General features: G+C 31.1%; 1 protein-coding gene across 2 annotated transcripts in view; it reads left to right on the top strand.

Annotated features, from left to right (window-relative positions):
* LOC106050548 (uncharacterized) overlaps positions 1–15,776 on the top strand; it is a 36,294-nt gene extending 20,518 nt beyond the window's left edge. The window contains exons 9-18 of one of the 2 annotated variants that reach the window (XM_056039608.1): positions 1,132–1,205; positions 1,405–1,562; positions 2,329–2,533; positions 9,741–9,877; positions 10,813–10,924; positions 11,059–11,106; positions 11,249–11,386; positions 11,933–11,977; positions 12,201–12,311; positions 14,917–15,776. In XM_056039608.1, coding sequence (XP_055895583.1) covers positions 1,132–1,205; positions 1,405–1,562; positions 2,329–2,533; positions 9,741–9,877; positions 10,813–10,924; positions 11,059–11,106; positions 11,249–11,386; positions 11,933–11,977; positions 12,201–12,311; positions 14,917–15,006 — 1,118 coding nt within the window. In that variant the 3' untranslated portion in view covers positions 15,007–15,776. The other variant, XM_056039607.1, reaches the window with a different exon arrangement.
* Positions 15,777–15,785: the final 9 nt, after the last annotated feature.

Raw genomic sequence — 15,785 nt, 5'->3', positions numbered from 1 at the left:
AGCACATTAGGTTTTTGAAATAAAACTTTTTAATAGCAGGAAAATGCACTGTAGATACCTAAGAATATGCATTTTGTTGGATTTCAATATCAGAAATAGTGCTTGGCGGCGGGGCTTCGCCCCGCGCTAGCACTACCCAGACCCCATTGCTAGTAGTGGCGGGGAATCTACAATTTTTCCACTAACTCATGGAAGAACCTTTTCTAGGGCACAATAAACGTCTTCCAAAAGAATGAAGGGTCAGAATGCAATAAAGATTATGTACACACACATACATACATCTAAAAAAAAATTCGCGGGGGGGGGGGGAGAGACTGGCTACGCCCATGAGTCATTGTCTAGTTCGTATGACAAATGACAATCAATGAAGATATTAATTTTTATTTTCGAGGGAAAGTCTTCTTTAGTCATTTGTACACAATTGTAGCTTAAAGTAGGTCAAGAAATTTTTTTTTCGTGTTGCCAAGGTATCTAATTTTGTTAGAAAAATAAATATTTTTTAGTTTCTCTCTATTACATGTAACATGTTATTAATTTTGAAGGTATGAATAAGGTTAATAATTATTATTTTAAAAATATAAGTGTACGCTAAATGAATATATGGACTCAATATGGAGATGCTGTGACTGAGGGGTAAAGCACTTGGAACCGGAAGTCCCGTGTTCGAATCCTGGTGAAAACTCTAGGTGGACCACTTCGGGGCCGATTTTGAGTTTGCGTTTCCACACAAACTGTCTTTGTAACCTTGTTAGGTTTAAATTCCATAAAATTTACATTTTTGTTTTCTGGAGAATGACTTCAGGTCCTCCACCATCGCTTTTTAGTCACAATTATTTAGAAAACAACTAGCTCTAGATAAAATGAAATGCCCTACTAAACACGTTGAACAAGTTTATTGACTTCATTAACTTTCATACACTTGATTTACACACACACACACACATAGTTTGGAGACAAATTTCTTTTTCTGTCTTCCTGGGGAATCGCTTTTATTCTTTTCTATTTCATTCTTAATCTCATTTTCTGATGTTCATCGTTGTTGGAATGTTTACCACTATTTCTAATTTACTTGCGTAGGAGCGTCAGTTGGCGGATATAGTGTACTAATGATCTTCTTAAAATTATTGACAGGGATTCTTATAGCCAAGAAATGGGTCTTTAGAAATCAAGTACCCCATGGTGTTGGAGGAGGAACAGTTGTTTTTGTAAGTAATTTTTTATTGACCTTTTCTGAGAAAGTGTTTTTTTTTAATTTAATAAAAATTATGAATTCCTTAAAAATGAGTATTATGTTAAATAAATGTTTTAATGTATTTTAATTTGTATACTTTTGTTTTCGTCCACTAAAATAGAACTAAATTAATCAATGCTTTGTAACTTCTTTATTTATTTGACCTATTCAAGGTTCGCCGACAAAATCACAAATACTATGCTGAGCCTGAGCACAGAGAGGAAGGCGGCACTCCTGCAATCATTGAATCTATTAGGGCTGGTCTGGTGTTTAAACTCAAGGATACGTTCACCTCGCAATTTATTATGGAGAGAGAAACAGAATACTTCCAGTAAGTCATTATTAAATTTAGAAAGAATGTTTTGTTAAAAATTGTTAAAAACAATATGGCGAGTAATATCTCAGAGGACCTGAATCAGTTGAATTACGAAACGCTTTATATATAAGAGGGTCACCCAGCTCCTGAGTGCTACACTCCTGCTGACCTGCAATGTGTTGATTTAAAACTGTATCGTTACCCTTCCTAAAGACTATAATATAGACTTTAGAGCCAACTCTGGGGGAAGGATGAACTGATTGGTTGGTAACAACGTTACTACCAGAGCTAAGGCCCAGAACCTCATCTCATTCAAAGTCGTTCTCTTTTTGTTTTTCAAAACATAAAAAATGTGCTGTGAAAGTTCGTTAACCAAATCCCTCCACTTCTCCTGGCCAGCAGCTGAGAGGCCGCTCCATTGTTTTACGTTGTTTAGCCAGCTTTGCTTGAAGGATGCCTTTTTAGAAATTTTGTCTCCTCACAGTATTGCCAGCCAGAGTGTTGACCTCAATTTAGGCTGTAACAAAAACACCACTATCCAAAATATTATATTAACGAAAGTAAAAACTGAAAATTCTTTGACTCCTCAGTTTTGGATGACAGTGGATGTAGATGTTTTTAGCGATCCCCCTCCCCCCCCCCCCTATAATTTGGTTTCATTATACTTTGTACCATGCTAAAAATAGGTTGAACGACTACTTTTGGTTTTAGGAATGCGAACATTTTTTTTCTCTACATAAACAATATGAATGAGTTATATTGTTATCTCCTTTTCCCTTAGACAGGCCTTGTCTGCCTGGTCTAAACATCCAGACCTTCTAATACTGGGCTGTATCAAAGTGGAGAGGCTTCCAATTTTTTCCTTATTGTTTCGCAACCCTCACACCGGCAGACTACTGCACCACGACTTTGTAGCCCTGGTGTTGAATCAATTGTTTGGCCTTCAAGTACGCAGCGGGTGTGCTTGCGCAGCTTTGTATGGCTTAGTAAGTATTTTATAAATAGTGATTACAATTTTTGTTTTATGATTTTGACTTACACTAGTTTTTTTGTATTGAGGTTTAGATGTAATAGATCTAGGGGTCTAATAGTATTCATTGACCAATTTTAAATAAAGTGGAGGATATAGGTAGACAGATGATATGCACTCATTGAGTTAAATAAAGTGGGGGAGGAAATAGGTAGACAGATGACATGCACTCATTGAGTTAAATAAAGTGGAGCAAATAGGTAGACAGATGACATGCACTCATTGAGTTAAATAAAGTGGAGCAAATAGGTAGACAGATGACATGCACTCATTGAGTTAAATAAAGTGGGGGAGGAAATAGGTAGACAGATGACATGCACTCATTGATTATTTAATGGAAGCCAGTAGGGAAGTCATTTTACAAGGAGCGCTCACATTTTAGTTGGGGAACTGGCTTAATGCTTCATTCCGAGAATATTGAATGGGGGAAATCCACGACAAGGATGGATGCGTGCGATTGGTTCAATCAGAAATCACAATGTTAAATAAAACAAAAAGTCCCAAGTGATAGGCGTTAAACAAAGAAGACAGGATAAAGAATACTGTAAGTTTGCTAATGTTACAAGCACTGTTAAAAACAAAATCGGGTTCACAAGTGTAAGTCCCTAATAGATTCAAACATAACTGTTATGAAAGTTATCTGCTCTTTGCTAACATTTTGATTTTTCAAATGCTGATTGAGCTCATATAATAAAACCTTTAGAAAATCGTAAACAATGAAAAGAGAACAGATGGTAAAATAAACAATGATAAGCTCGATAAATTAAATAACATAGTTACCAACTTAATAGTGCTAAAAAAATATAAAAAAAATAATCATATATCATTGAAAATACATAGCTTATCAACAATATCTATAATCAATTCACCAAAGGCATCAAAAGCAAACTATTTATATCATGGGCGTAGCCAGGATTTTTTTTCGGGGAGGGTTTTGGGGGAATCCCCCCCCCCGCGAAAAATTTATATATATATATATATATATATATATATATATATATATATATATATATATATATATATGTGTGTGTGTGTGTACATAATTAATCTTTATTACATCTGACCCTTTCGGAAGTTTATTGTGCATTGTAGACTCCCCGCCCTTGCTAGCAAGAGGTTCTGGGGGAGTTCGCAGCGCTCCCCCAGCGCGGGGCCAAGCCCCGCCGCCGGGCACTATTTCTGGTATTGAAAGCCAACAAAATGCATATTCTGAGGTATCTACAGTGCATTATCTTGCTACTAAAAAGTTTTATTTGAAAAACCTAATGTGCTATTCTTACTGACCCTCTCGCGCCGTTCGGCGTATTTTCCGGCAAGCTATATCCGCAACTCTTATTTTGCGTAATTCATTTTGTGTGAGAACATGTCCCGCAAAACCTCATGCGACGCTCTGTCACAACATTACTAAGGATTCGACTCCCAGTTCGGCATATGATTTCTTTGATTTAGACCCGATCGCTATGACTGACTCTTAAAATCTTTCTTAGCCATCTTTGTTGAGATACATGTAATGATTTTCAATTTCGGCAGAAGACTATTCACACTTTATTAATGGAGCCCAAGCCACTGGTAAAAATTTGTAACCTTTCTTGACTACGCTCTTGGAATTACATGCCTGTATTTCGCTTTAGATTTTATATCGAAAAGGAAAGTTTTTTCGTCAAATCATCTGTTAAAGGGTTTTAAACTAAGAAATCTCTAGACTTTTTTTTGTTTTGTTTTTAATTCAAAACCCCATTTAGCTACGATCATAGAATTTGGTGACTGTAGTTTGCTTTAAAATAATATTGAAGAGAGAGGTTTTCAACTCTAAACGCTCTGTAGGGGAATTTTAAACTCAAAATTATCTGGAGGAGGGGGATTTACACTCAAAACCCCTTTGGCTACGCTCATAGATTTTATAGTGTGTAATTTTCTTTTTTTTATATTGAAGAGGTACTTTTTAGCTTCAAACCCCAACTGGAGGGGGGGGGTTGAAACTCAAAACCCCTTTGGCTACGCTCATAGAATTTTGAGTGTGTAATTTGCTTTTTTTATTTTGAAGATGGGGTTTATCGTAAATTTTGGCGGGGGGTTTAAAATTAAAATCTTCCTCAACTGTGCTGTTGGAATTTGGGGATTGTTGTTTCCTTTTTTTTTTGTTTTGTTTTATAGAAGAGGGGGATTTAACTGCATAAACCTCTGGTAGGGGGTTTAAAATTCAAAACCCCCTGTAGGGGGTTTTAAACTCAAAGCCCCCTGGTAGATGGATTTGTATCTCAAAACCCCCTGATAGGGTTTTTTTAAATCTCAAAACCCCCTGGTAGGGGGATTTAAACTCAAAACCCCCTGGTAGAGGGTTTTTTACTCAAAACTGCCTCGGCTGTGCTGTGGTAAGTGATGATTTAGTATTAAAATCTCACCTAAAATAAACCAAATAAAAGCAAAAATCAGTCACTTAATTCCGTTCCCCTCCCCTTTCGGGGGGAGGGATTTCATTTCGGGGGGGTTTGAACCCCAAGAACCCCCCCCTGGCTACGCCCATGATTTATATATATTGTATTCCACCTATAATGTGTGTATCCATAGTTAACAAAACTTCTGCTGTAAATAAAGGGACAGAACAAGTTACAAGAAAAACAACAACTAAAAAAAAAAACTTTTTAAAAAATGACAATACTGCCTTTGTGCAACTTATACAGCGATACTTTTTCTTTTAATAACTAATGAATGTTAGATTTTAAAATATGGAACATTTTTTACTCCATCAGATCCTCCTTTCCTCCCCGAGAGAGAATCCTGGTTAAGAAAAAGTATAGATATAGGCCTACTAGGTTTTATAATATTCCAATGATAGACATTTAGATCCAGACTTATCTTATCTTATCTTATATAATACGGACGTTATTTTAAAAAAGAAGATGATTACGTCCTCTGCGTCATGCATGTAAATTATGAGTGAGTCTGGTGTGAATGTACACTTTGGTTTCTTATAGTTATAATGTTTTTTGTTTGGTGTAATGGACAAATTGTAAGACAAACTTCCATACGGACAATAAAGATTATTATTATTATTATTACTATTATTATTCAATCATATCCCATTTCTGTAATTCATCTAATTCTCTTTGTACAATTTCTGTAATTCATCTAATTCTCTTTGTAAAATTTCTGTAATTCATCTAATTGTCTTTGTACAATTTCTGTAATTCATCTCTCTTTGTAAAATTTCTGTAATTCATCTAATTGTCTTTGTACAATTTCTGTAATTCATCTAATTCTATTTGTACAATTTCTGTAATTCATCTAATTCTCTTTGTAAAATTTCTGTAATTCATCTAATTCTCTTTGTAAAAATTTGAAATTCATCTAATTCTCTTTGTAAAAGTTGTGTAATTCATCTAAATCTCTTTCTACAATTTCTGTAATTCATCTTTATTCTCTTTGTACAATTTCTGTAATTCATCTAATTCTCTTTGTAAAATTTCTGTAATTCATCTAATTCTCTTTGTAAAAATTTGAAATTCATCTAATTCTCTTTGTACAATTTCTGTAATTCATCTAATTCTCTTTGTAAAATTTCTGTAATTCATCTAATTCTCTTTGTAAAAATTTGAAATTCATCTAATTCTCTTTGTAAAAGTTGTGTAATTCATCTAAATCTCTTTCTACAATTTCTGTAATTCATCTTTATTCTCTTTGTACAATTTCTGTAATTCATCTAATTCTCTTTGTAAAAGTTCTGTAATTCATCTAATTCTCTTTGTAAAAGTTGTGTAATTCATCTAATTCTCTTTCTGCAATTTCTGTAATTCATCTTTATTCTCTTTGTAAAAGTTGTGTAATTCATCTAATTCTGTTTGTAAAAGTTGTGTAATTCATCTAATTCTCTTTGTAAAAGTTGTGTAATTCATCTAATTCTCTTTGTAAAAGTTGTGTTATTCATCTAATTCTCTTGGTACAATTTCCATAATTCATCTAATTTTTTTGTACATTTTCTGTAATTCATCTTTATTCTCTTTGTAAAAGTTCTGTAATTCATCTAATTCTCTTTGTAAAAGTTGTGTAATTCATCTAATTCTCTTTGTAAAATTTCTGTAATTCATCTAATTCTCTTTCTACAATTTCTGTAATTCATCTTTATTCTCTTTGTAAAAGTTGTGTAATTCATCTAATTCTCTTTGTAAAAGTTGTGTAATTCATCTAATTCTCTTTGTAATAGTTGTGTAATTCATCTAATTCTCTTTGTAAAAGTTGTGTAATTCATCTAATTCTCTTTGTAAAAGTTGTGTAATTCATCTAATTCTCTTGGTACAATTTCCATATTTCATCTACTTTCCTTTGTACATTTTCTGTAATTCATCTAATTCTCTTTGTAAAATTTCTGTAATTCATCTAATTCTCTTTGTACAATTTCTGTAATTCATCTTTATTGTCTTTGTAAAAGTTCTGTAATTCATCTAATTCTCTTGGTACGATTTCCATAATTCATCTAATTTTCTTTGTAAAATTTCTGTAATTCATCTAATTCTCATTGTACAATATCTGTAATTCATCTATTTCTCTTTGTAAAATTTCTGTAATTCATCTAATTCTCTTTGTACAATTTCTGTAATTCATCTTTATTTTCTTTGTACAATTTCTGTAATTTATCTAATTCTCTTTGTAAAAGTTGTGAAATTCATCTAATTCTCTTGGTACGATTTCCATAATTCATCTAATTTTTTTTGTAAAATTTCTGTAATTCATCTAAATCTCTTTGTACAATATCTGTTATTCATCTAATTCTCTTTGTAAAATTTTTGTAATTCATCTAATTCTCTTTGTACAATTTCTGTAATTCATCTTTATTCTGTTTGTAAAATTTCTGTAATTCATCTAATTCTCTTTGTACAATTTCTGTAATTCATCTTTATTCTCTTTGTAAAAGTTCTGTAATTCATCTATTTCTCTTTGTAAAAATTGTGAAATTCATCTAATTCTCTTGGTACAATTTCCATAATTCATCTAATTCTCTTTGTAAAATTTCTGTAATTCATCTAATAATCTTGGTACAATTTCCATAATTCATCTTTATTTTCTTTGTCAAAGTTCTGTAATTAATCTAATTCTCTTTGTAAAAGTTGTGAAATTCATCTAATTCTCTTGGTATAATTTCCATATTTCTTCTAATTTTCTTTGTAAAATTTCTGTAATTCATCTATTTCTCTTTGTAAAATTTCTGTAATTCATCTAATTCTCTTTGTAAAATTTCTGTAATTCATCTTACTCTCTTTGTACAATTTCTGTAATTCATCTAATTCTCATTGTAAAATTTCTGTAATTCATCAAATTCTCTTTGTGAAATTTCTGTAATTCATGTAATGCTCTTTGTACAATTTCTGTAATTCATCTTTATTCTCTTAGTAAAAGTTCTGTAATTCATCTAATTCTCTTTGTAAAAGTTGTGTAATTTATCTAATTCTCTTTGTAATAGTTGTGTAATTCATCTAATTCTCTTTGTAAAAGTTGTGTAATTCATCTAATTCTCTTTGTAAAAGTTGTGTAATTCATCTAATTCTCTTGGTACAATTTCCATATTTCATCTACTTTCCTTTGTACATTTTCTGTAATTCATCTAATTCTCTTTGTAAAATTTCTGTAATTCATCTAATTCTCTTTGTACAATTTCTGTAATTCATCTTTATTGTCTTTGTAAAAGTTCTGTAATTCATCTAATTCTCTTGGTACGATTTCCATAATTCATCTAATTTTCTTTGTAAAATTTCTGTAATTCATCTAATTTTCATTGTACAATATCTGTAATTCATCTATTTCTCTTTGTAAAATTTCTGTAATTCATCTAATTCTCTTTGTACAATTTCTGTAATTCATCTTTATTTTCTTTGTACAATTTCTGTAATTTATCTAATTCTCTTTGTAAAAGTTGTGAAATTCATCTAATTCTCTTGGTACGATTTCCATAATTCATCTAATTTTTTTTGTAAAATTTCTGTAATTCATCTAAATCTCTTTGTACAATATCTGTTATTCATCTAATTCTCTTTGTAAAATTTTTGTAATTCATCTAATTCTCTTTGTACAATTTCTGTAATTCATCTTTATTCTGTTTGTAAAATTTCTGTAATTCATCTAATTCTCTTTGTACAATTTCTGTAATTCATCTTTATTCTCTTTGTAAAAGTTCTGTAATTCATCTATTTCTCTTTGTAAAAATTGTGAAATTCATCTAATTCTCTTGGTACAATTTCCATAATTCATCTAATTCTCTTTGTAAAATTTCTGTAATTCATCTAATAATCTTGGTACAATTTCCATAATTCATCTTTATTTTCTTTGTCAAAGTTCTGTAATTAATCTAATTCTCTTTGTAAAAGTTGTGAAATTCATCTAATTCTCTTGGTACAATTTCCATATTTCTTCTAATTTTCTTTGTAAAATTTCTGTAATTCATCTATTTCTCTTTGTAAAATTTCTGTAATTCATCTAATTCTCTTTGTAAAATTTCTGTAATTCATCTTATTCTCTTTGTACAATTTCTGTAATTCATCTAATTCTCATTGTAAAATTTCTGTAATTCATCAAATTCTCTTTGTGAAATTTCTGTAATTCATGTAATGCTCTTTGTACAATTTCTGTAATTCATCTTTATTCTCTTAGTAAAAGTTCTGTAATTCATCTAATTCTCTTTGTAAAAGTTGTGTAATTTATCTAATTCTCTTTGTAAAATTTCTGTATCTTAGAAGACGATGCGCAAAATATTCCTAAACATTAATTTATTAATAATAATAATAATAATAATAATAATAATAATAATAATAATATTTATTGTCCGTAAGGAAATTTGTTTTACAATTTGTGCATTACACCAAACAAAACATTGTAACTATAAAAAAAAAAATGTACATTCACACCTGACTCGCTCATAATTTAGAAGTGAAAAGTTTATATCAGGTTGTTTCTATTTAATGATTTGATTGCCAGGGAACTAAAAGAGTGTTTGTGTCTGTTTGTTTTTGGCATCGGTGTCTTATATCTCTTTTGTTATGGTAAAATCACAAAATCCTGACCCAAAGGGTGATGTTTTATTTCTAGAATCTTTATATACACCATATATACATGCACAACAGAAGACGGGAACAATACATAAATGAAATTCTCATAACAAATTAATTTTCTTGCAGGAACTGATGGGAATGTCAGAAGAAGTTGCCCAAAGATATGAAAAATTTATCACAGAATCCAATAGGACAGCAGATAGAGAAAAAAACAGTGAATCAAACATTGAAAGTTATGATGGACTTGATAACATTATATTCAAGTAATACACTAACTCATTATATTCAAGTAATACACTAACTCATTATATTCAAGTAATACACTAACTCATTATATGCAAGTAATACAATAACTCATTAAGAGATAAAAGATCAGGAAAATGTAAGATTTGTGTCTCAAACTAACTGGCGAATCCTTTGAATAAAAAAGGGGGAGAATTGGGTCGATTCCCCCACTCAACTGACACTTAGGGGGCAGTTTTATTTTACAGAAATTTCAAAACTTTTATATGCTATTTATTTATTTATTATTATTTTTACAAGGTTACATTCTGCTTTAGGAGAAGATAATCTAGAAACCATTATTTTAACTATAAAAATGAAGGATACTTGTTTTAGCTTGCTAATATAACTTTAAAGCCTAAATATATACCACAAACCAAAACAGTAGGCCTACTATGGGAAGGGGGACATCAGGACAGAGTGTAATGATATATGGATGATGTTAAAGAGATTGGCTCAAAATGGGGAAAAAGTGAACCTTTCTTTTGTGTCCATTTGTAAATTCGTAGATACTTTTATTTTTTAAAACAGTAAGTCTTGCCTAAAGATGATTTTTTTTTAATTTTATAGAACTTTGGATTTTAAAGCAAAAATGGAAAATTATTTTTAAGAAACTATTTATTTATTACGGATAATAAAGATTATTATTATTATTATTATTATTTTAGTTTCAAGTGAGAAGTTCTCCGCAACATCCTTTCAGTTCTAAATTTAGTAACAACCACTCTTGTCATTTCTGTTGTTTGAAAATAGAAGTAGTAAAGGTATTTAATATGCACAATAACCCTAACCCTAAATGTGATAATAAAAACCAAAATGCATGGTCATTTCTGATACCTTATAAAACAAATGTACAAGACATTAACTTAAAAGATTGTGGAACATTTAGAAATGGGCATTTTTTTTTATTATCCAGACCTGGATTTGTTCGTCTGAATCTTCCATTTTTTGCTTCAGCAAAATGCATTAATTTTATCAAGAAAGCCATTTTACTGATGGCTGATCATGGCTGGAAACTATTACCACTGGCAAGTTTTCAATCTTTAAAAAGTTTGATGCTTTAAATAATTAAGTTCAAAGAAATATGACTATTCTTTGTTGTTTTTGTTTTTTTTTGTCTTCTTTAAAATGAAAAAGAAAATGTGTAATTACATCATTACAGTTTGACTTTGAGAGAAAAACTGGTAAATGGTGGTACAGAGAAGAGCAGGTATGTTTGAAGATTTTATTAATTAGTTTCCATTTTGGGGCTATTGAGTTTCAGCAATCATTTTAGAACTAGCAACATTCTCCCTGAAAATATCAGTGCTTTTATTGTTTGTAAATTGTATTTGTTTTCTGTTTACTGACAGACATTTCAGCCAGACAAAAGCCTTAAAGATATCAACTTTACTAAGGGATTTTCATGCATGAAATCATCAAGCAGTCAAGAGAGATATAAAGACACAAATACACCAATATTTAAGAGATTCCCTGGATTGGATTATGATGTAAATATGTTTTATCTTGCCTTTGGTTTAATTTTTAATTCACTGTAAAGGTATAATTGTAATTCACTTAAGAAAAATTTACAATTTGTAAATATCATAACTAACACAAAGGACAGCTGTAGTTACTTCCTTAGGCTTAGATCCTCCTGCGTGGTTAACCGATATCGCCGGCAAGCTTTCTTTCTTGCAGGTTCTCCATAAAGGTTTGAAGGCATGTTAAACAAGGGCATTCCTAATTGAGCTTTCCTTGTACTGGTCTCAGTATTACTGCTACTCTTGGTATGCATAATTCATTCTGTTGGAGGGCATATTCAGCAAAAATCACATGACGCTTGGTCACAATAAAACAACCTTTTGGCTATGACTTTTTAATCCATCCATAAAATGCATTAAATTGCATGGCACAAGTCGACTGTGCTCAGTGAGAAGACTTAGCAAAGCGTTGAAAAATACTGAGACAGCCTCTATTATTATACTATACTTATAACAAATTAGATCAGGCATTTACTTTGATTAAAAGAATGACATTTCTTTCTTAATCAACAGGAGATTATTGAAAGAGCTACATACATTTTAAATGATGTCAGTAAAGTAAGTTGTTTTTTTTATTAGAGATTGTTTTAGATTAGAGATTGATTTTATAGTAGACATTGTTTTATAATAGAGATTGTTTTATATGCATAAATGTGTTTTGGTTTTTTAAAGTAGAAAAATATAAAATTTAGTTTGAACTTTAATGAACTCAAGCTGATTTTGTCTTCTTAAACTATTTTTATATTTGAAGATTTCAATTATAAACCTAATTTTTGTTTAGCCCAATCAATATGACCTTAGTGATCAGACATTGGAATACAAGGGAGATGCCGATGAACTCAGGTGGTTTATGTTGCCCAGTGAGGCAGCAGATATTATTCACCAAAGAGAGGTCAGTTCATTCATTAGTCTAGTGTTATCTTATCTAATGCATACCTACACTAACCAATACATTAATGCATTATCATCACTATTAAATCCTAGATTTAAGGGTGCTGCTAAGTTGTGTCCAGATTAATGCTCTCTGCTTGGCCTCTTTACATCTTCACAACCAACTTTTCTTCATGCAAAGTCTTTAAGTACTATGATGTTAATATATTGAACTAATAAATCATCAGTACTATGATGTTAATATATTGAACTAATAAATCATCAGTACTATGAAGTTAATATTGAACTAATAAATCATCAGTACTATGAAGTTACTATTGAATTAACAAATCTTCAGTACTATGAAGCTACTTTTGAATTAACAAATCTTCAGTACTATGAAGTTACTATTGAACTAATAAATCATCAGCACTATGAAGTTATTACGGAACTAATAAATCATCAGCACTATGAAGTTACTATTGAACTAATAAATTATCAGTACTATGAAGTTAATATTGAACTAATAAATCATCAGTACTATGAAGTTAATATTGAAAAGTTAAAATTGATTTAATGAACCATCAGTACTATGAAGTTAATATTGAATTAATAAATGATATCCAATTTTGTTTCTGAAACATTACACAACATGTCACACACTTTTAATGGAATTCAGCGCTTGAAACAAAGGTTGAGATGCCAGCCTTAATTCTCACACTTTTAATTGAATTCAGCACTTGAAACAAAGGTTGAGATGCCAGCCTTAATTCTCATCACAAATAGCCAGGTTTACATTATCATTATTATTTGTACTTCTGGAGTTATCTTTTCTTAATCTTTAGTGATCCGACGTACAATGTGGTCGGCATTGAAAGAGTCTCTGTCTGCAGCTGCGTAAATGAGGCCAGTTCTAACAACCTACAAGTTCTTCTTCTTTAGTGATATTATAGAACATGAAATCAGGCAGGAATACAATTATCTTAGCAGTATTTGAGTTTCTAGTAAACACTTCGAGCTAGTGAGGAGGATCCTAGCAATGGAATTGAAATGGTACAGAAGAATCACAAACAAATGACAAAAACATGCTAACTATTAAAAACAAGGTTATAAAGACAGTTTCTGTGGAAACACAAAAACTCTAAATCGGCGCCAGAAGTGGTCCACCCAAGCAGGTAAAAAGGCAGGTTTCAATATTTTCAGAAAGAACATCAGAATGAAATTCTATCAAAGACAAATGACAGAGAAGAATGGAGAAAGAAGATTGACAGATCTTGTGTGGTGCCTCAGTGGTCCAGCAGAACAAAGGATAGGTGAAAGTATATGTGAAGTTAGATGGGAATCTGGCCTATCTGATGTCTTATAATGAATATCTAATTGATCTAACTGTTTTGTAAATGGTCAATCTCTTATTCCTTAAGAAAAAAAACATTTCTGAAAAAAAAAATATAGCCATAGTGCAGCTCTGCACTTCATGCAATAATATGAAAAACTACTTATTAATTGCTGTTTTAAATTGTGTCCTACTTGTATGCATACTAAATAGATTTTTGTGTGTAAATGTAGTAGTATAACAAAACTTACTTAACTTAGCAATACATTTTTTAAAAAAATATTTTTTTGATAAAAAATTTACAACCGTTTGCATAAATGTGTTAAAAATATGGTGAATAATCATCTCCCCTACTTAAATGCCTCCAGTGTTTAATAGTGAATAGTTGTAAAATTGTTTTATTTTTATGAAAAACCTACTTGCGATTTAAAAAATTCGATTTTTTGCTTTCAGAAAAGAAAAAAAGTAGCCATTGCATCAGTACTTTGAATGGTCTAAAATATTATGATGTCGGATTTTCACTATCTTTTCTAGTTTATGAGATCTAAACAGGACAGACGGACAGACATTCCACACAAAACTAATAATAGCTTCTTTTCTCCTTTCGGGGGCCACTAAAATACAGAAACTAAAATTCTATGGTTATATTAAAAGGTCATCTCTTCGGAGCTTACAAGGACCTTCCTTCGGGGAACAGTACCAGGGAAAAGAAGAAGAGGCAGACAGAGAAAACTTTGGGAAGAAAACCTAAAAATATGGATGGGCCTGACATTGAAAGAGGTTCTATCAAAAGCAAAAGACAGAGTAGTGGAGAAAGACAGTGGACAATTCTGGCGTAGTGCCCCAAGAGTCCAATAGACTAAGGGAAAGATGAATGTGAAAAAACAAGATTAAAACATAAATACGTGTAGGACGTAATTATTTCTTGTTGGAAGGAACATTTGTAGTTGATAAGAGAGTACACAGAGTTATCTAAACGAGCTTGTGGCAGTTATCCAACCTTGATTTCTACAATGGCTGGTAGGCCTACATTTAATGACTAGGTCAACATGCTGCAGTGAATTCAAAACAGCGCTGCTCCGTCAAAACGTTTTGATTCTTCATTAAGTTTTTTAACAACACAATTAAATTAAATTATTATTATTATTTAAACAAATAAATGTTTGCAGATTTTTCAAAATTATATCATCCTTATAAAGACAGACTAGTTGTAAATATTTGTTCTATTAGAGAGCTCAACAACAATTAGGCCTAAAAGCTGTGTACATAAAATGTAACATTTGTTTCTCTTCAGGTCCAGTATGTTGCACCAGAAAAACTTCCTTTTATGCCAGTAGCTTTGTCTGAGAAGCTAAACAATAAACAGAATAAAAGGAGTTCTTGATACACTGGATTCTTTAAGGCTTCATCAGTGTTGACCAGTTTATATACAAAATTACATTGTCTATATTTTATAAATATTTCTATATAGATATTACTATTTGTGATACTTTGAACTGTGATATTGTTTCAAACAAACTTTACAAAACGTGTATGCCATTGGATTAGATCTACTTTCACTTTTCAAAAACGTGGAATTATAGGATCAGTAAACTCTAGAAGTGGTCTGAATTCTACTCTTAGCTACTAGACATAGGCTACATGTTACTCATGTTTCACATGCATTCAAACACTTCCCCACACTACTTTTGGCCCATAAATTCTAGTATGCTATAGCCTACTCCCCCCCTCCCCATAAAAAAAGTGTTGTGCAATGTGTGCTAGCAGCGAACTGATTTCTAAAAATCACCATCTTCTACGATGTACTGCACTCCACATCAATCTTCGGAAGACAAGATTTATATATATAGGTCTATATTATAATTTTGAATGAGAAAAGTGTTAACTTTGTTTCACATTCATTATAAATAAATAATAGTTAAAAATGTCGAATTTTTAATCATCCGGAAGTAGGAGAATTAGTGATGGGCCAGTGCTGATCTAGTGCAATCTATTACTGTGCCCATTATTTTTAATTGAATTTAGTTTTTTTTTAATGTCATTATTTTAAATGTCAATATTTGTATATGAAATTACATGCTCAGGCACAATATATAAATGACATAATCTTTGAAGGTATTCATTTTATTGGATATATATTTTTATTACAAATAATGATTTCGC

Source organism: Biomphalaria glabrata, chromosome 8, assembly GCF_947242115.1.
Source record: "Biomphalaria glabrata chromosome 8, xgBioGlab47.1, whole genome shotgun sequence".
Lineage (NCBI taxonomy): Eukaryota > Metazoa > Mollusca > Gastropoda > Planorbidae > Biomphalaria > Biomphalaria glabrata.
The sequence above is the reverse complement of the archived record's forward strand: the minus strand, read 5'-3'. Positions and strand labels throughout refer to the sequence as shown.